This window comes from Schistocerca gregaria, chromosome 4 (genome assembly GCF_023897955.1).
Source record: "Schistocerca gregaria isolate iqSchGreg1 chromosome 4, iqSchGreg1.2, whole genome shotgun sequence".
NCBI classification, from domain to species: domain Eukaryota; kingdom Metazoa; phylum Arthropoda; class Insecta; order Orthoptera; family Acrididae; genus Schistocerca; species Schistocerca gregaria.
Genome location: NC_064923.1, coordinates 359,021,329 through 359,043,634, shown reverse-complemented (window position 1 = coordinate 359,043,634; position 22,306 = coordinate 359,021,329). Strand labels below are relative to the sequence as shown.

Here is a 22,306-nt window from a genome sequence, read left to right as displayed (position 1 = left end):
CATCAAACTGAAAGCAAACAACCTGCAGCAATCAGCGGAAGGGTCCAGGCCGGGGGAGGCAGCGCTATAATCTGGGGAATGTTGTTCTATCATAGCCTTTGGTGATCTCGTCATTCTGGAAAGTACACTACTGGCCATTAAAATTTCTACACCACGAAGATGACGTGCTACAGACGCGAAATTTAACCGACAGGGAGTAGATACTGTGATATGCTAATGATTAGCTTTTCAGAGCATTCACAAAAGGTTGGCGCCGGTGGTGACACCTACAACGTGCTGACATGAGGAAAGTTTCCAACCGATTTCTCATACACGAACAGCAGTTGAATGGCGTTGCCTGGCGAAACTTTGTTGTGATGCCTCGTGTAAGGAGGAGAAATGCGTACCATCACGTTTCCGACTTTGATAGAGGTCGGATTGTAGCCTATCGCGATTGCTGTTTATCGTATCGCGACATTGCTGTTCGCATTGGTCGAGATCCAATGACTGTTAGCAGAATATGGAATCGGTGGGTTCAGGAGGGTAATACGGAACACCATGCTGGATCCCAACGGCCTCGTATCACTAGCAGTCGAGATGACACGCACATTATCCGCATGGCTGTAGCGGATCGTACAGCCACATCTCGATCCCTGTGTCAACAAATGGGGACGTTTGCAAGACAACAACCATCTGCAAGAACAGTTCGACGACGTTTGCAGCAGCATGGACTATCAGCTCGGAGACCGTGGTTGCGGTTACCCTAGACGCTGCATCACAGACAGGAGCGCCTGCGATGGTGTACTCAACGACGGACCTGGGTGCACGAATGGCAAAACGTCATTTTTTCGGATGAATCCAGGTTCTATTTACAGCATCATGATGGTCGCATCCGTGTTTGGCGACATTGCGGTGAACACACATCGGAAGCGTGTATTCGTCATCGCCATACTGGCGTACCATCCGGCGTGATAGTATGGGGTGCCATTGGTTACAAGTGTCGGTCACCTCTTGTTCGCATTGACGGCACTCTGAACAGTGGACGTTACATTGCAGATGTGTTACGACTCGTGGCTCTTCCCTTCATTCGATCCCTGGGAAACCCTACATTTCAGCAGTATAATGCACGACCGCATGTTCGAGGTCCTGTACGCGCCTTTCTGGGTACAGAAAATTCTCCAGATCTCTCACCAATTGCAAACGTCTGGTCAATGGTGGCCGAGCAACTGGCTCGGCACAATACGCCAGTCACTACTCTTGATGAACTGTGGTATCGTGTTGAAGCTGCATGGGCAGCTGTACCTGTACACGCAATCCAAGCTCTGTTTGAGTCAATCCCCAGACGTATCAAGGCCGTTATTACGGCCAGAGGTGGCTGTTCTGGGTACTGATGTCTCAGGATCTGTGCACCCAGATTGCGTGAAAATGTAATCACATGTCAGATCTAGTATAATGTATTTGTCCAATGAATACCCATTTATCATCTGCATTTCTTCTTGGTGTAGCAATTTTAATGGCCATTAGTGTACAGCGGATCGGCTCAAGTATGCTTCTATCCTTGGGGACCACATCAGCTCCTACATTCTGTTTGTTTATACTGGGCGCAAAGGCATCCACCGCCAGGACTATGGCACGTGTCACACAGCTAGCAGTGTAGGTGCGTGGTTTGAAGAGCACCACGATGAGTTTACCGTACATCCCTGGCAACCGAACTTCTCCGATTTAAACCCAATCGAGAATCTGCCAGACCAGCTCGATCGGGCTGCTCAAGCCATGGATCCTCGACCGAGAAAACTAGTGCAGCTAGCCACAGAATCGGAGTCGTCTTGGTTCTACACCCGTGTCGGTACCTCCCAGAACTTCACTGACTCTCTTCCTACACGTCGTGCAGTGGTCCGCACTGCAAAAGGTGGTTATTCTGGGTTTTACAGGTCGTCACATTAAATTGACTGCAAGTGTATATCCTTGCTAAAATGAACATTTGCATTCCAGTTAACTGTCCCGACCGTGGCCCAGGCATCAGTTCCTCTCACACTTGTAGGGGTAATTAACCATGGCCTCCCGCTCAATCACTGTGATTTGTATCAAGCTACTAATAGAAATTAAGGACAGATGAGCAGCCGGCCGTGGTGGCCGAGCGGTTCTAGGCGCTACAGTCTGGAACCGCACGGCCACTTCGGTCGGCCCACAGTAGAGTGTTATGGGACCACTGCTTTTCACAATATATATAAATGACCTAGTAGATAGTGTCGGAAGGTCCATGAGGCTTTTCGCGGATGATGCTGTTGTTAACAGAGAAGTTGCAGCATTAGAAAATTGCACCGAAGTGCAGGATCTGCAGCGGATAGGCACTTGGTGCAAGGAGTCGCAACGAACCCTTAACATAGACAAAAGTAATGTATCGCGAATACATAGAAAGTAGGATCCTTCATTCTATGATTATATGATAGCGGAACACACTGTTAGCAGTTACTTCTGTAAAATATCTGGGAGTATGCGTACTGAACGATTTGAAGTGGAATGATCATATAAAATTAATTGTTGGTAAGGCGGGTACCAGGTTGAGATTCATTGGGAGAGTTCTTAGAAAATGTAGTCCATCAACAAAGCAGGTGGCTTACAAAACACTCGTTCGACCTATACTTGAGTATTTCTCATCAGTGTGGGATCCGTACCAGGTCGGGTTGACAGAGGAGATGGAGAAGATCCAAAGAACAGCGGCGCGTTTCGTCACAGGGTTATTTGGTAAGCTCTGCATCGCGGTGTAGCTTGCTGTCCAGGTTTCGAAAGGGTGCGTTTCTGGATGAGGTGTCGAATATATTGCTTCTCCCTACTTATACTTCCCGAGGAGGTCACGAATGTAAAATTAGAGAGATTCGAGCACGCACGGAGGCTTTCCGGTAGTCGTTCTTCCCGCGAACCACACGCGACTGTAACAGGAAAGGGAGGTAATGGCAGTGACACGTTAAGTGCCCTCCGCCACACACCGTTGGGTAACTTGCGGAGTATAAATGTAGATGTAGATGTAGCCCGCTAATGTAAATAAAATAAATGACCCGGGACTTGCAATTCTACACCGTGGTTTCGAGATATTTGTTTCAAACGAAATGCGTATTGCCGATGGAGTAAAATAACGGTAACTCTCCCTAAATACAGTCATGAACTCGTCACAGTTTGTTTACAACGCCACAGCTCCTTTTACACCATGTACGCAGATCCATAATTAGGCTTGTTACCATTTTCCATAAAATGTAAGTACTAACTCCTGTGTACATTCATCATGAATATTCAGCGTAAGAAAGCCAGGAAGTATCGTAGATAGTTTCATTTGTAATAACTTTCACTGTAATATTTACTAATCGAGTTGCCACGACGAGCGAGCAAAAAATTGCTTGAACAGTTTGCCCCTCGAAAACAGACAGCTTTCCCTATTCTCTGAAGCTCCAGCACCCAGGAACACTGTTGCAACACGGCGCCTAAACTGGTTCATGGGGTCAAGAGGCCGACTGTACTTGAAACGGATGTTGACTTCTTCATAGTGGTGTAAAAGGTGGAGAATAATTATATTTCACTTACAGATGCAATTATTTACATAAAATTGTGAATTGTTTCATAGCATTGCTAAAGGACATGGTATTAGAATGGAACATGTGACAGAACATCACATAAATGGACATTTCCATAAAAATCAAAAGGGTTTTTTGTGTGTGAAAAAATAGTGACATGTGAACTATAAATTATTGAAAGACTGCATCCGTGCATGCGATGAAAATCAAATATTACGAAGTGTTGTTTGTTGTCAGTAAAACTCACAAAAAGTGATGCATTTAACAAATAGCCTTTTGTTTAAAGTATCTGTGTAACATATATGAAGAAGAACAGAGAGAATTTTTTTGGGTTAGCTTGCTTTTGTCTAGTGGAAGGCTGCCATTGTATCACAGTCTAATATTTAATGTAAGTCTGTCTGTAAGTTATGTCCAATTGTTATTAGAAAGTGTTGGTTATTGGAGTAGTGAGTACCTCCCATAATAGCCAGCATTAATTGTAATTAATAACTATTTCAGAACTTCGTGTTGTGGGGAGCTCTCTTTCCCTAGGAGCATCTGGTCAGCCATTACACTGACAATATTTTTTAGTTAGAAATTGTCTGTAATATTAACTGTAAATGCAGGAGACTTCTCTATTTTGATGTTTTTTTATTGTTCCAAAGCTAGTAAAGTAAGGCAAATTCCATTCATTGATGTTTGCGTACTGAGTGTGTTCAGTATGTTTAAGATTGTCCACTTAATGGCAGATGAGATTCTCCTCAGTTTTTGCCTTGCAGATAATGAATAGTAAACACATAAAAATATTCCGTTTAATAAGCATAAAAAATATCAGTTTCTTTGTGAAAGTTGGTACATAAATGAACAGTAGCCCATGAGAAACAAATTAATCATTACAGTTTGCATAAAAGCACACATTTTCCCTCCACAATAGCAGCGCTCACACAAACTATCTGTTAGAAGGGGGTTATTCACACGCTGTGTATAAATTATTCTGTGCGTACTTCAGAATAACATATCTGTACATATGTTATCATGGTATTGGGTTATTTCAGAGTCTCGTACTAGCCCACAATATTTAACAGAGTAAATAATATTGCAGTATTCAGTTTTGTTTTTTTTTATCACTGCATATACAGAATTTAACAAAACTCCCAATCCCGAGTACCATGATAAACAGTGTTGCACTGCAGTGTACAAATTGTAACTGCTATGTTCTGTTGAGAGTTTGTCTTTTAGGTATTGAAAAAAAATGTAAAATAGTAAAAATATTTACAGTGTTACAACTACATGGATTATGGAGAACAAATTTCAGCTGAATCACATAATGAATCATTTTCACCCACGTAAAAAACAATCTGTGGAATAGTTTATGATTCTTTGTTCATTTGTTTACAGCTTGCTCCACACACTATTTGTGCTTTTGGAATCCTTACTGCAGTATAATAAACCTTGAGACATTTATTTAAATTTGTTTCTTTACTGAGTAGAAAACATTTCTTTGTAACTGGATAGAAAAAACTCTGCCTGCCAAATGGCAGCAGGAGAAAGCATACATGGGGACAGGAGAACCATACTGATGAAATTAACTTTTTTCTGTATTAGAGCTTTATGCACGAATGCATGGGAGAAAAATTTTTGTGCCACACTGAGCAAAGTGCAGAAACCATTATCTTTTGCAAGAATGTCTCAATCTCACATTTTGCAATTTATTTTACTTTTAAAAATACATCCTGACATTATGATCCCTGTTGCGGATTTAGAATCATAACAACTTATCTACAAAATGCATCTTTCGAGATGAAGGCAAAAGAAATTTTGAAACAGCAGGAACATCAGTGCCACCGCCAATCCACATTGCCAATAATCATGATACTTCATGGTTCTTAGACTATTTTCATTCAACAATTTCCCAGCTTTAACATTAAGAGAGTGGTAAAACGGCACCAAAATGGTCAATTTTGCAGATGTCATTATCACTCTGAACCCCGTAGGGAAAACCATACTTGGATTGTTATATCTGCAAGTTATGACTAATTTAGTGTGAAAGCTTAAGTGATACATGTGCAAAATATGATGATTGTGACTTACAGTCTGGAGTTCATGTAACTTGTTACATAAATGTCAAAATGGGTATTTTTTATGACTTTCATTCTACTGACTGTACAGTAAGTTTTTCAGCTGGTAATAAAAGTTATTTTATGTCAAGGTCAGCTGGTTCATGTCCTTTAGTTTCTCAGTTTGAACACTGTTCCTTGGATTCAACAGTTTTACCTGCACACTATATTCCCTTTGCTTCACAGAAGTGTAACATTGTTATTCTTTGTATGGATACTTCCATCAATGGAACAACAGGTCAGTGAAATGAACAACAGAAATAGATGCTGTACCATGGACAGTACCTTAGGTAGTCCATCAAGCAATTCTGAAACTAATGAGGATTTCTCCACTGATTATTCATACTACCACCCCCCACATAAGGTGATTGAGTCTCTCAGCAAAACAGATGGAGGTGAGCATATTTACAAATAGTAATCATATAATGGAACCTGAATGACTAACTTTTGTCTAGAACAACTTTGCTTGAGATTTGACTTACTGATTTAGCAGCTCGCATCTTTGCATACTGCACCTGCCTCAGGGTTGAGCTTTCGCCAGAGATTTTATTACTTTCAGATATTTTTCAAGAGACTGGGCAACCTTCTTTTGGTTTGATAGGTAATTTAGGGAAAGACGTGGACAGTGAAGAGCCTGACGAACATACAAGAGGACAAAAATAGCTAAGTAGTACAGGCCCCAATGTAAAAGGTAAACAACACTGTGCCAGCAAACATATTCATGCCTCTAGAATGCAATTGCTGCTTTAAGTGCAGTGTGCATGTTCCTGCATAAAATCAGGGAATGATACCTATCATGTATTACCAGCTAGCTTCAAAGGACACACAAATGACTATTATATAATGTTGTAAAAACTGTAGTACCCAAATGACCTAAGCAAAGACATTCCAATTGGACAGCTACTCATAGAAATGTGGTGATGAGACAGTTCAAGTGACCAGTAAAATTACTTTCTAGGTGTGGCCCAAGTAAACAATGAAAGAAATAATGATGCACTCTGTATTTTAAAAAATGTCTGGAATACGTAACACTAACAAAGCAGCTCTGAGGGGAAACTGACAGAATCTGGGTCTATATTGAAATCTTCCCCAAATACAGCAGCCAGTATGGAGAAAAGAAGTCTTCATGGTGATATTTGTCTGTCAAACTGTCCATTAGCAAAATGTATGAACTATTGAAAGAAAAAAGTGAGAGGAAAAGCCAATACTAAAAAATCATGTCCACAAAGAACTTTACCACAGTTAAATTTTCACTTGTGTGTGCCTAAAACAGATACCTGAACATGTAAACACACAATACATATGGAGGAAAAAAGAGTGGCAACTTTCCTTTTCATAATATTCTTACATTCCATACTGGATTTTCCATTGTTTAAAACTTTGTAACCGCATTTCTTTATGTTTCTGGTCAAAAAAATTTCTCATCTCAAAAATATTGTGTCACTTCATAAATGGCCATACTTAAAGAAAGTTTTTTCTTTCGAAAGTTGAGAGCAAAAGAAGCTGATAGAAATCTTCACACATCAGGCATGGACTGGCCTTGTTTGTGGCTGTCAGAAGTGTGAACTTTTCCTATACCAAGACATGACTGACAAGTTTCTGGACTTTGAAAACCTATCACACCACTACAAAGTTCATCAAACTCTTTTAGGAGAGGATACAAAGATATCGCAAATACAGAAAATTAAATTCAAGGATTCAAGCCTTACATATTACACTGATTGGCCTCAAACTTAATGAATCAGATTTGCAGGTGTTTCTGCTAAGCCTTCAAAATTACATACCTGCACAGTAAATCATCCATTCTATCAATTCCACATGCACCCAGAAGATGAAGGGGTAATGAAAACATGCTGTCCTCTGGATTTGGAGATGATTAAGTTTGATTACCTCCTTAGATGATTGTGTTGACATGACACAAATGTAATTTATTTGTACCAAAGTGATGCAAGTGTTTTGTTTAATGTAGAAACCAAACTTCGTGTCTTCTAATAAAAAGATTTCAGTAAAACATATCGTTAAGTATTACACCATAAATTTTTCCTTAAAAAATCAAATGCATTTCCCTAGTTTTCTTGAAATGATGAGAGTGCCACTTTGATCAGTATGGTTCTACAGTTGCCTTTGAAGGTTAAGTAAATGTGAAAGCTTTGAAAGCCAGTGGTGCTCCTGGGAGAAGGGCTGAAGTGGAGGGATGAAGGGAAAGGCTTGGAAGGATTTAGGAAATGGGGAGAGTTCGTCTTTCCTCATACCATCCAGTAAGTCTCCCCTAACCTGGGGTTCAGTGAGACTCTTCCAAACTGCTGATTTCCTAAACACTCCCAGTTATTTTCCTTCACTGCTTCTCCTTTCCCTTCAATTCTTCTGCCAGAAGGAGATATTAGTTCCTACAGCTTGCACATTTACTTAGCCTTTATGGATGTTTCCTCTTGCCCCACTTGAGTTGATTTTGTTTATCTTCCAATTACATTTTTAAAAATATCATTTTCTTTGAAAATATTTATTTTTTTTATCATGAAAACTGGCTGGATCTAAAACAGACGCAAAGGACAAATGGTATCTTTCATAAATTATTTTAATTTTCATTTCTTATGAAAACATTTATTTACATCACAACAAGGAAATTAATACTTCACAGATAATTAACAGCACACTGAAAACTGACTCAGATTTGTGGAGATAATGCCAATGTACATGTGTTCTAATAACACCAACATGATTTTCTTTAGTAATTCTCACAGTGTCGATGATTGGTATTTCAAGATTTGGGGTGGGGGTGATTTGTATGTATAAACAGATTAAAACCAGATTTTCTAAGCTTGTAGCAGATATGTTTTGCTTACAGAAGACCATTTAATGCAAGAATAGCAGTCCTTAATGTAAAGAACATGTTGGTATAAACTGAACAGAATTGTTTGAAGTGGAAACAGATTTACTGACAAAGCCTCTGAAATACATTAATATCACTTTGGCAGTTTAATATAAAAATGGTGAAATGACCTCAGTCATAAAGCTACAGTATGAGTGAATGCAACAGTAAATAATTTGAAGATATTTCACTAGATTTTGCAGGTACAACACTCACGTATTTTAATATAAAACACTGAGTGTAGTTTATTAATATTACAAATTGCTTATCTACTTTTATACACAAAAATGTCAAAAATAGAATATAAATATATAATAACTACTTCATTTAATGGCCAAATATGCATGGAACTGAAGCACTGTTCTTATGAAACAACCTAACATTCCACTATCTCAGTCAAAATAAGAAAGTGTATATTTGATAATGACTTCCCAGCAAGACTGCACTGTTGCTGGCCAACAGTTCTGTTGTCCATGTAAGCTTTAATATTGTGCCCTTTATGAGCACAAATGTAACCACTGAGTGATGCAATGTATGTTACTGTTTAACAGTATCAGTGCATCGTAAAATTATTTGTGGAAGGGAGGCTCCATATGCCAGTTGTATCTTTCTATAGGAATTCTGCTGATATTTATTTTGGCCATATTATTTCACAGGCTTCCACAACTCCCAACTGAAGTCACTTTCTTATTTTGAAAGCAATGTTTACATAATTTCAAGCTCTAAGTGTTAGAAACTTTGTATATAGATCTAGGAACTGGGATAAGACTCTTAAGGTGGTGGGCTTGATTTGCTGCGAAATTTCATCAAAATCTGATCATCAGTAATAATTTATGTGCCTCAAATGATGAATTTGGTTACAATTTCATTACCTACATTTGTGGTAACAATGAACAGTTCCGATATGATGACATGTCTTAACACAACTTATTAAAGATAATTGGACAGATTCATTTCTCATCACATTAACCACACAGAAATAAAATATCACATTTAGTTTCAGTTGCTAAATAGTTGCAGTGAATTATGGAGGCATGCTAAAATTTTAATTATGAAATATTCATGAGTTATCAGCCGAGTGGTTTCTTCTAGTCCCAACATTTCAATGGATTGCTTATCCATCATCTTCTGGTGAAGGTAATCTTCACCTAAAGATGACATATGCAATCCATTGAAATGTTGCGACTAGAAGACAACGCCACTCAGCTGATAACCCGTGAAGATGTCATAGCTGAAGTACACTGACAAAGCCTGCAATCGCATATAAAATTTTAATGTTTACCACAGTGAGTCATCTTTGCCTCAGAAAAACAGTTCAGATTCATGATGTTTGAACAATTTAGGCTGTAATACTAACTCCACAGGAAAAAATAGGTAATTAACATTATTTCTTAAAAAATATGGCTGCCATTGTAAGACCAACTGTTAACATGCTAAAAATTCCAAGTAAGTCACTTTGAAGGGTCAGAACTGTGTTTAGATTAATCAGTCATCTTGGGTGAACTGATGCTTCTTGCATTAGGTAGTGCTTTCACAGCTGAGTTCAACAGTTTTGAGAAGGAGGCACAGTGGAATAGAGAAAAACACTTTCAGTCTTTCACAACACATTATACAATTTAAAAATCCCTTATTTTTAAATAAGGTTACTTAGAAAGTAGCACAGCACATTAATAAATAACAAAACATTATTTACAAGATATACACTAATATACAACATTTTCACATCTACAACTGAGCACCATTATTATTGTGATTTGAAAACAGATTGATTTCCATTTCTGGAAAATGGTTGTGTCACCTTAGTTTGAACTATTTGCGACCAATGATTTTTACCTGGAAAACTACGCAAATTATCACTAAGTTATTTGCAACTGGATGTGCCCAAAAGTACCCACGCTGTTAAATTTTAGGAAAATTCAAAGTAAATTCACTACCTTAACTCTTGCTGTACTGAAAATTTATTTTGGGACTTGAATTTATGACCTGATCAACATTTTCTTTCAGCTCTAAAAATGCTTTAAGGCATTCATAGAGCATTTATCTTAGGAAAAAATAGGTAATTCTTAAAAGTGGCTGCACTGTATCTAGAACTCTTATACAAGAACAATTTATTCCATTTTATCAAATCTTATGGACATTTTACATATGTTATTTTTGCATTCTGCACCAGATGTACTTTTTATTGTGCTACTTTGTTGTGGTAATGTCATCAAATAACATTTATTCCTATCACAGCTTCCCTTTTTTTGTTAACAATGGAAAGCTCTTTTCCACTGTAATAATGAACACTAATTCCTTTCATTTGAGTGAACATTATTTTTAACAACATGAACAGAAATCACTTCCACGGCACTTACAATTAATTTCATCATTTCTGGTAAAAATTATTTCACAGTAAACTGCTTGCATTTATAACCAAACATTCTATTGTACACAAGTGCCACATCACTATTTATGATCTAGTCAGGAGTAAAACAAAGTTTGAACTATGTACTCAGTGAGATTTAAATTTTGAAGGCTGATGATGATAAATATTTTATACCAAAGCTTTTCTTCTCTCTACCTTTCCCCACTCATTCCCCTCCTCTCCTCCCTAGCCCTCTTTGTTGAGTATTTTTACTGCATGAATCTGTTGCAGTTACAGTAGTAACTGTTGCTGAAGAATGACAGGTAACTAATTAGTATTCTTCAACATTGTTTCACAAATTTTTCACATTAATTTTAGTAAAAACTTTCCTAACTCTTTCAATTGTGGTAGTGAACAGTTTTCAATCATTTTCATGTAGCCACACTTCAGGCAGCTAAAATGCCAACCAGTTTTATTAGTATACCACAATATTATTGCACATGGAAGTGAGGGCACTTCATTTGGCTTATTGTGGATTCTCATGATATTTCATGAGGACATGCTGAACCACTTTGTATCATATGCACAAAGGTCTTTAAATCGCTCAGTGTGATTCACTTTCCTTAGTCACCACTAGACTTTATTGTAATGTCATCACATGTTTCTTGCCATGGCAGACTAGGTGCAATAATATCGTGGTCCAGTAATACTGCCCTAACTGATGAATACTTGAGACTAGAGCTCCTGCAGTGTTTTGCAACACATCTGAACAGAGCTTTCCATTATTTTACATCCTTCAACTGCTGCCTTTTTTTCTTCATTCTTATTTGAGAACTGGTATTGCATCTAAATGTGCTCAGATAAAACATACCACAGCTCTACATGAGATTGTAATGTAACAACCATGTTTAGGGCCAACAGAATTTCTGGAGGAATCAGGTTTACAGGAAAGTTATGAACAATGGTGCTCATCCCTCCAAACTTCTTAAGCCTAAAACTGGTGTCCCAACAAGTTTGTAGGACTCATTACAATACTATCTTAGCTGAACTCCTTAATTATATCTGAAATTGATATATATGTTCCAACAATAAGACCCAGTGCTGCAAACAGGACTAGGAAACTGTTCTTCATAACCATTAAGATGAACTTGAGTTGAGTAGTTTCTTTGTTCCAAAATGTACAGCTTTGTATTATTGCAGGGAAAGCAATTCCAAGTGCTGACAGACAGAGGGCACCAAACAGTGATATGAACAGCTCCAGATTTGGAATTGCAACAGCCAACAGGACTGCAAAAAAGAACAATTTTTATCATTTTAATAACACTAAAAAACACACACACACACACACACACACACACACACACACACACACACACACACACACACACACACACACACACACACCACTCAGAAAATATACAAAGAGCCACCCATGGAAAGCCATTTCATACATCTACTTCTATGACTGGCCAGTTGGGTATCCAGTATATGATGAATGAATTTATTAATTCAAATGTCATACTGTAGTAACATGTTGGATGTAGATAGTTGTTGTAATGACCTAACAATGAAGTTATGATATCTGTATTCGAATTCTGTATTGAAGTGATGTGCATGAACCTTTTACAAACAACAGTTGCAGGCCTAAGTTGTTATAGTACAATATTATGATTTGTGGCAGGATACATCCTAAAAACAACACTGTTTGCTTCTACTAAACAAGCAAGTATTTTGAGTTTCTCTATTCAATATCAGCATACTTCATGACGCCACATGCAGCAACATTTTAATGAATATGCTTGGCTGTTACCACCAGATGGCTTACTATTTGTCTAACTGCTGCCGATTATCACATTTCCACTGAGCACCCTCCCTTATTTGCATTGATGCTATCACACAATTATCAACTTACTGCATTTCCCTCCCTTCCTCCTCCACCCCCCCCCCCCCCCCCAGTCAAAAGTTAAACTCTTGAGTATGGATTGTTTCTGTGTGACGTTTTGTTCAACCATTAGTGTAATTGTACATTGACTATGTTTTGCATTTAGTCTACAATATGCTGTTAAAGATATTTATACTTACATGTGACAATGACCAGGGAAACACGAACAAGGTATTCAAAAATAACTTTATGAGGATGTTTCTCAAGCTTTTCACTCAAGTAGCCATTCCATGTTATATCTATGGCCACATAGTTCTGTAAGCTGTGAGTTATAAAAATTGAGATAGCCAACATTATCTTCACACACTGTGCAAGTCTGGAAACAAAATTTACAGTGAGTCATTCTTTCTGTACTTCCAATGAAATTTATTAATGTGGGAACTAAAACAAGACATTCAAAAGCATGTATCTGTGCCAAAGTTACATTATTAAACTTTTCAGTCACAAGTGTATGTTGCCATTTTCTAGAAGAGCTGTATCCAAACAATTCATCTGTGTTATTTTCAAAGATTATTTATCAAGTCATTTTGTTTAAGGAAGAAAGCTGATTTTTTTTATCATAAGCTAAGAATTTATATTAGCCAGTTTTATGTACATTGATGAAGAAGTATCAAACTTTAAGTGTTAAGTATCCCTTATCTCTGTACCTCTGTATGAGAAGGGATATACAGTGAGAATCCCAAAATCAGATGTGACTGGAATATTATGAATAAGTATGAAGCTTAATATTATTGTAGAAATGTAAACTCTTCGTATGTGTACTAAACATTGCTTTTATACCCATTTTTAAATGAATAGTGCACCAAAATCAAGGTAAGGACTTAATATCATTTGGATGCTGCACTTGTTTTGCTTAGAGTGAAGGTGGGAACACTGATGCAGCAAGATACTTGTTCAGTGCATTGATTTGAAGTTGTTTATTTCAGGCCTCTGATGTCTTCTTCCACTACGTGTCTGGTGATCTGGCCCTTTGATGCATTAGATGCCCTCCCCAAATCACTTCAGTCTTCTCTAATCACAACCACAAAGTCCAGTGCTATGTACAACTGCTGCAATTTGTGGTTTTTGCTTTTTCTCTAGTCATCTCCATCCGTCATTGTCCCAGACATCTGTCTCGGGATAGCATTCTCAAACGTCAGGGGTTTTCTTTCTATCTGTTGTGTCACATTCAAGGTCTCTGCTCTATATAGGATAACAGGTTATGTTACTGTCCTGTAGAGCCTAATCTTTGTGGACCTCTAAAGATCTGTTTCCTGCATGGATCACTGCCACCATTTCCTGGCCTATCTAATCCCTTTCACCAAGTTTTGCCCCAAAATATTTGAACTCTTACCATTTCAAAGATTTTACTAGCTACATCCAGAGGTCTGTCGTCATCATCCTCTCCCCTCACAACATTTGGTCTTATTCATATTCATCTTCAGGCCTGCTCTCATTACCTCTTCCATTAACACACTGGCCATATAAACCAGATCTTGCTCATTCTGTGTTACGAAAGCTGCATCATCTGCATAGGCCAGAGGGTTGTTGCATTACCCATTTACAGTTTACCCTGTAACATTACTACACACTATTACTACCATGCTGCTGTCACACCACTGTTGATTGTGCCATCCACATTCAGATTTTCAGAATAGATTTTCCATTCCTCCATAGTTTTCATTTGATCTATCATTTGTGCTATCTTTGAACATATCAACCCTTGCATAATATCCTTTCTTGAAGAACATGACTGTCTTGTAAAAGTCACTTGTCTACTGTTCAATCCTCTTCAGCAAATCACATCTTGTAGTTTACATGCTCTCAGTTTTCTGTTTGAAGAATTTCTATCTGCCTCCATGTAGCCCAATGGTATTCTTTCATCTCGTTTGTCAGCTATAACTTTTAGCATGCCCAACTTCGATTTTGAGCTATGACCATAGTCTGTCTACATAATCTCCCTCTTCTCCCAGGGCAGCAAACCTGTTTTGAATTTCGATTGAGTATCTGTCCATAATGCAATCTTATTTCAGTAGTTATGTGTATATTTTCTGGTCCATCTCCTCTCCTGCAGTTAGTTTTTGCATTCTTGTTCTTTCATGAATAGCTGCCAGAAGTGGATTGATCTAATTTCTGCATCTCCAAGATTTTACATTATCAACAAACCTTTACATCTAGTATCCACCGATGTGTGACCCATTTGACTGTGTGTGCTATGGTTGGATTATTTCTAGGCGATCTTAGAAATGTTTTTGCGAAGGAAGTAGCTCCTTATAATCCTTGGATTTTTGAAGTTGACGGATTGACTAATCCTATTCTGTTGCTGGAGGAATTGTGTTGACAAGGTGGGGTCAATGCCATGTTTCAGAAACACCTGTTTCCCTACTTTGTCATTGGCACCACCTAGGAACATTTTCGTATCATATGATGGATCATCTTCATAAATTGATTCTGGATATTCATAGTATGTGTCGTCTTCTTCTTCTTCTTCTTCTTCTTCTTCTTGTGCATGATAGGCTTCCATTGATAAGTTTTAAAACTTCCCTTTCATTCATATCCAGCAAGTTCTTCCTTTACAGCCTTGAATTCAATGATAATACCTCTTATTCTGTTGGTTACTGCTAAGGCAACTCCTAACTGTTGTTTACCTTCTCTATTTCCACTACAGAAGTAGCTGTGTATCTTATATTTGTGCATCCTGCTCCAAGCTATCTCATCTCTCGCAGTCCCGCTGTCTAGCCAGTGCCTACTCCGTTCTTCACCACTCCAGGTATGCAGAGTTACCTTAAATTCCCAGCACCAAATTTCAGTGTGTGATTTTCCTTGATACTGAAGCACTAATCCTCAACTTTCTGTAGTTTTTTCCATTGTTTATCCATACCAAATCTGAGACTATTTCTTGGCATTTGTAGCCATTTTCTTTTTTACAGTGCCCACACACAACCCCCAACTTGGAGGCCAAGGGTACCCCATATAGTCTGGATCATTACCTCTGACTTAGCAAAATCAGGAGCAAACAACAAATCAAAATCACTGAGTGGCGTGTGTCATTCACAAAGTTGTTAAGGTATCACTTCATTTAAGCAAATTAAGCTGTGGAGCTACAAACTTGGACATCAAACACCTATGTAAGTATTCAAGAATCCACAACTCTTGTAGGCATGCCTTTATTAGTGGGAGCTCAAATTAATGGCAATTAATTCAAATTAGGAATAGATCCCAAATAATGTAATTTGTCCCAAGATATTTTAGCAGACACAGTCACAGGTCTAATGCTGCTCTTATTAGACAAAATAGTATTGAACATCAAGTTTAAGATACACCTGAATAACTTCTAGACACTTACATCTCTTCATTAGGGAGGTTAAGTGTTATGCTCCCTTTCACACAACTGCCATATTTCATGTAACCAAAAAATCCAATTCCAATATACAAAGTTATGATGACAACCATGGCTCTATTAAGTACACCCAGTGATCCACCAAAACTCTTTGGTGTCTTCATGCTGTTCTCCAAAGGCAGAATCTGCAACAATTTTAAAAATATTTTGTAGAATTAAATACACAGGAGTGATAAAACTGACTTGTGAGTGTGTAGTTTTAGTATCAAGAAACAGTCTTTAAGACCTTTAATAACTTGAAATAAAGTTTTTTGCTTCTAATTATCTGATGAGATAGTGTAGCCCCAGTTAAGCCTTTTTCACTGTATGTATTGCTGCCTGAAGTTATTGAAATTAACATTTGTCTATCACTACTTATCTTACAAATAAAACATTTAACAATGAACTAAAACTTTCTGTAATAGCCCACACATGCCTCCTGTTTAATTATAGATTCACCTGTGGCATAGGAGTTTTCCATTAGAAATTATTTCATGTTATATTCAAAATCTGAGTCAATATGAATTAACACCATACTTCAGAAGTTACTCTTATTTAAGGCCTGCATTTAGTCTTTAATATCACTGATCTCTTAGCTTAATGAGTCACATTTAACCTATTTTTATGTAGTGTGTTAGATACTTACAACACCTATTGCTTCTAATGCAAAAAGCACAGTTCCAAAGAAGAGGGGTAAACCCTTAAGAGTCCCAAAAGGCTCCTTGTCTGCAAGTGTAGGAGCACTGTTGACCAGGTAATACAGTGTGATGCCGAAGCCAATCAGAGTGAGTAAATTGGCTAGTGTTGTGAATGGTGCCAGAAGTTTCAGGTTGCGAACCATGTTTATCATTATCAATGGCAGCAGCAAAATCAGCATGTACATCCTTAAATCCAGCCCACTGTAGTATTCATCAACCACCTATAATAATAATAATAATAATAATAATAATAATAATAATAGAATTAGCAGACTATGTAGTATATTAATCACATAAATAGTGCTAAAGGATAGGTAGTGGACTATTCACTTTATCTTGGAAAGATGGTCCTTCCCAGACCACTATCGGTGACTTCAGTGAAAGTAATTATGTTCCTACTAGTCAATATTATCAATGAAGTATGAATTATTTACAAAATATTTATTAAAATTGATATTGTTGTTGATATGACATTAAAGAGAATGAAAACTTCTCATTACTATTGTTATACTTACTGATTTTATATTACTGCTGACAAATACAACATACACACAACAAGTTCCCAGCTGGTAGATCAGCAAGAAGATATTCACAATGTGCCTGCAAAAATTACAGACTCTTAGAAAAATGAAATAATTTTTGAAATTTAACAAAAATATTGTTACTTTATTAATAAAAAAAATTTAAAACAATTTTGATTTAAGATGACAAACCTTTCCCAGTTAAGTACATTTTGACATTATGTATGCATAAAAATGAAGATTTCGTGATTTTAAACTTTAAACAAATGACAGCAAAACATGGTAACTCTTAACACCCAGGTTATACAACAGACAAGGAAGTCTACTATCATCTACACCAGATTTGGACACTGTCTGGTATGTAAACTGGACGATAGCATTACAGAGTTTTTGATACTGTCTGAAGATTGTTGGAGCCTTATAATATCCTGTATGTTTTGTGGACATTTAACATTCAAGATGTGATACCTAGATGATTTACAGTCTACAGTTTGAATGAAAGATATGTAGATACACATTGCAGCTGAAGTTTTCAGACTTTGAAATATTCCTAATCATGAAAAGCAAAGTTGATAAGAACATTTTCCTTTGGAATTTCTGGAAGAATTGGAACAACCAAATGATTAATCAAATTACTTTGTAGAATGTATGATATAGGAGACACCCCATGAGACTTTTTGGAGAAATATTATCCTCACTATATCAGTAACAGAAGGACAGATAAATGTGAGAACTGTCACACAATATAACTGATATGTAATGTATGCAAGTTGGTCACATGAATAATAGAAGAGTTGGAAAGAAAACTGAATATCTATCAGATGGCAATCGGTTTTATGTTAGAAAACTTCAAGACACTAGAGTCAGTTTTGATGTACTTGACAAAGGGGACAAGACTTGGAAGGAGGGGGAGATAGGATTTGCCAACAAGGAAAAAGTCTGTTAGTGTAACATGTTGCATGAAATTGTTATTTTCAGAATAAGTGTAAGCTATAGAGAAAGAGTTAATACACAATGTGTGTATTGAAGAAGCAATGAAAGAATTTACAGAAATTTTGGAAATGGGATTACAATGCAGGGTTAAAATATACCAATAGTAAGATCTGCTGATGTCATTGATATTTTCAGTGAAAGTGAGCTACAATTATAGGACCTGTTGAATAAAATGAAAGGTCTGCTGAGCTGAGAATACAATTTGAGCAATAGCAACAGGAATGAAGAGTTGTAGAAATAAGATTTTCAATCAACTTGTCAAAGTTTCAGACTGCATCACAGACAAGGTAGCAAAACTAGAAACAACACAACACACAAAATATGAAGAGAGGTGGAAATAAAGAGCAGAGTACCACATGCAAAGCAACTACTCCTGATCAAAAGAAGTCGGCAATATCAAATAGAGGTTTCGTTTCTGCAATAAATTAGTAGTCATCTATTCTTGGAACAGCAGTTGTATGGAAGTGAATAATGGACTAAGAAAACCAGGAAAGAAAAAAACCAAGTAGTAAAGATGTGGTGTTACAGAAGGTAGCCTGAAAGTAAGTTGGCTGGTACAATAAACTAAAATGGGAGGGGAGAGTTACCACAGAATTAACAAGGAAAGGAATTTGTGGAAAACACTAACTATAATAATGGCCACTGTGACAGAACATGTTTTAAGGCATCAGTCAGCAACTTTCATGTTACTACCTGGAGATGCAGAAGAAATTTAAGGCCTTCTACAAGATGAACTTGGCACATAGAATCATGATGCAACTATAACCAGTCAGAATACTGAAAACAGAGGTATGTAAAAAAAATTCAGTGAATGAGAAATTATATAATATATAGTAAACAACCAACAGATGAGAATTTGACAGACCTGTTTGCATATTAGGGCAGTATCAATCAGAATAGCCACTATGTCTGCACAAGATATCTGTGAATTAGCTACAAATGATCAGCTGAGGCCTCATGTTTATCATAGTTCACAAAACACATACTTGCCTACAAATTAAGTGTGGGTAACTTCTGGAAGTTTTATTTCCATTGCAGACACTATGGGAACAGTAATGTGTGTTTCTTGTGAACCTATTGTAAGATTTATTGTAGCAGAGTGGATTAAGAATATTATGTGAAGTCCACAACAAGCCATTGCAGAATTCTCTTCATGGATCTTAGGAGTCACACTCATGTGAATACACTTACTGCCAAAGATAGATTTGCTTATTTGTATGAGTAAATTTAGGATTATCTGTTTAACAGGCAGCAAATTTGAAATCCCCCGATGCAATTGTTCAAACAGAGAGAGAGTCCTGTTAGTCACTACCATCAGGATATTAGGGTTCAGACGTGCCGATCTGGTAAGAAATGTGTACATATTAAATAAATCTTAACCTTTCCTGTATATAGACAACTGGTAATATTTCTGAGGTCAATGAAATCACACAATGCTATGAGGTGGTAAACATAAAAGCAAGATTGTGTAAGAGGAATAGTGGTGTTTTTGTATGCTAGTGGGTTAATCTCGTGGTATATAGTCTTATACATTTTGTGAACATCCTTTCCAAGATGATATACAAATAACATTTCTTTCTTGATTCTACTTGCACGTTAACTTTTCGTAGGTTTATTTTTTTCTGAGAAAAATTTATAAAACATTACCAAGACTAGCACAAAATCTGAAGTGTGTAAATGAAGATATAATGTTAAAAATGTGTTTTCAGAAGTGAAATATGTAATGAGCAATGTGACTAATCCAGGTTCTATAGATATTAACTATTATCAACAAATTCTTGATATTTAATTGACAATATTCTATGACAAATGGGAAATGAGGCAGTGAGTTAACATCCAGAAATGTGAGAAATGAATTAATCACATACTTATTAATTGTATGAAAAGATATCTATATAATTAATTAGAAAAAAACCTGTTGTGTTTCGATGTACGAATCAAATTTTGCTATGTAAATATTCATTACCTCAGCTCAATCACACTACAGTGTTTAATGCTACACTGTGACAATTATGATGTATTTTCCATTGGACTTGCTGATTACATACATACACATACATACATATCCCAAGGAAGGACAGGCAAGGAGAATTAAATAATGCTGGAAGCTTTCAATGTTTGCACTAGCAATACATCTCAAGTTTAACTGCACCTAGTATGTCGCCTGACTCAATTAAAATGATGTACTGCTGATCTAATTTCAATAGACAGAAAGTGTTATAGCCTTTGGTCACCTGACCTAAGCTCACAAAATAATGGAGGAGTGAAGGATAATGCAATGATGCCCAGCTGAATAATGGCAAAATTTCAGACAACACTATGGGCTATACAATATTTAACATACTCTGAAAATATTCAAACACTATACTTGATCATTGCACATAGACTTTCGTTTTAAATTGTGTAAGAGGAACATACATACTAATGAGAGCTAGTATTTAGAAGCATGTAGCTATTGAGAAAGATTGGGAAATTCCTTTAACTGGGGCAAAAGAAATGAATGCTAAAACGAAATGTCTGCTCATCCATTCCATGACAAACTGAATAGCAGCAGTTGCACTTTCAATGAATCCAGAGAGAAGTGGCTTTGAACACTAAGAACTCAAGGACTATAAAAATAATGGAAAATTCAATGAAGTGCTTCTGGATGCTTACAGGAATTTTCCATGAGGTCACTTTTGTCTCAAAATCCGCCTTTATGTATGAAAAAGTGAGTAACTGTGGCACAGCTATCTTACCCAGTGTATGGAGCTAGAGGTCTAAGGAAGCGAGGTCCCTCCTCAAGAGCAGCCATTGCAGTTTCCTGGTAGCCTAGGCTGGGTATACGGCGCCGCCTGCAGAGCTCATATTGTGCCTTCACTAGGAGATGGATACAGTAGGTGCACAGCACTCCAATAATAAATGTTCCAACTATACCCACGGCATATCCTGCATGCATGAAGGCATTTGGCATTGCCAAGATGCCTGTTCCTAGGCTGCCCTTCAGTAGGTGCAGCAATGTCTCCATGTTGCTGTTAACAGAATCAGGCCAGACAAAGTATGTTAAGTGTCAGGTACCAGTATCACCACTGCATTGCTGCATCTTCATGGGGATAATTATATAAAATACAATTAACAGAACTCAAGACAAAACATATGCTACAGAGATACTTACGTGATAGGCTTTTCAACATCACGCTCTAAATGTGGTTTGTACTCTTGCTGCGCTACACTCGCCTTCCGTGATAAAGCATCCCCCACAGTGAAGATGCCTGTACTAGCTCCATATCCTGCAGCTTCTGCTTCCTTGCTGCTGATACTGTAACAAAACAGCTAATATGAATTAATGTATGATGTAGGCCCTGTATGTTTCAAATATTGGAAGATGGTTAGAGTAAGTTTCTGACAGAGAACTGGAGAAGTACCAAAAAGTGTGGAGAAAGGACTACTAGAGGAAGTGACATTCAAAGTTTGTAGAACATCTGTAGTAAAAGGGACAAAAACTAATTAGTAAAGATTGGAAAATTGACAGCAATATGCACTGATAGCCAGTATGAAGATAAGGGGGAAGGTGAACAAACAACTGGAGTCAACATAAGTGAACAGAGAGAATGACGACGTAAATGATATATGTAAAACGGGGATGAATTTGAGGTAGAGGCGTGTGGAAGACAAGGCCGATGCTAGAAATAATAATAATCTCCACAAGGATTGAAAGTCTTGTATAAAAAGGTGTACTTTATTCAGGAACACACATTTTCAATAACTTGCCAGCAGCCATAAAAAGCTGAACAACCAAAGAAATTTACTTTAAGAGAAGCGTAAAGGATTTATTGGTGGCCAACTTACTCCATTGATGAATTTCTCAGGAAACATATATCTAAATACAAAGATGATGTGACTTACCAAACGAAAGTGCTGTCATGTCGATAGACACACAAACACACACAAATTTCAA

At 37.2% G+C, this 22,306-nt stretch overlaps 1 protein-coding gene across 3 annotated transcripts in view; it reads right to left on the bottom strand.

The window, feature by feature from the left end:
• Positions 1 to 8,137: 8,137 nt before the first annotated feature.
• Positions 8,138 to 22,306, bottom strand: part of LOC126268194 (proton-coupled amino acid transporter-like protein CG1139) — a 1,364,918-nt gene continuing 1,350,749 nt past the window's right edge. For all 3 annotated transcript variants that reach the window (XM_049973808.1, XM_049973810.1, XM_049973809.1), the window contains 7 exons: positions 21,524 to 21,667; positions 21,108 to 21,380; positions 17,371 to 17,455; positions 16,804 to 17,076; positions 16,125 to 16,303; positions 12,940 to 13,115; positions 8,138 to 12,144 (listed from right to left, as the gene is read on the bottom strand). In XM_049973808.1, coding sequence (XP_049829765.1) covers positions 11,897 to 12,144; positions 12,940 to 13,115; positions 16,125 to 16,303; positions 16,804 to 17,076; positions 17,371 to 17,455; positions 21,108 to 21,380; positions 21,524 to 21,667 — 1,378 coding nt within the window. In that variant the 3' untranslated portion in view covers positions 8,138 to 11,896. The remainder of the gene's footprint in view (positions 12,145 to 12,939; positions 13,116 to 16,124; positions 16,304 to 16,803; positions 17,077 to 17,370; positions 17,456 to 21,107; positions 21,381 to 21,523; positions 21,668 to 22,306) is intronic.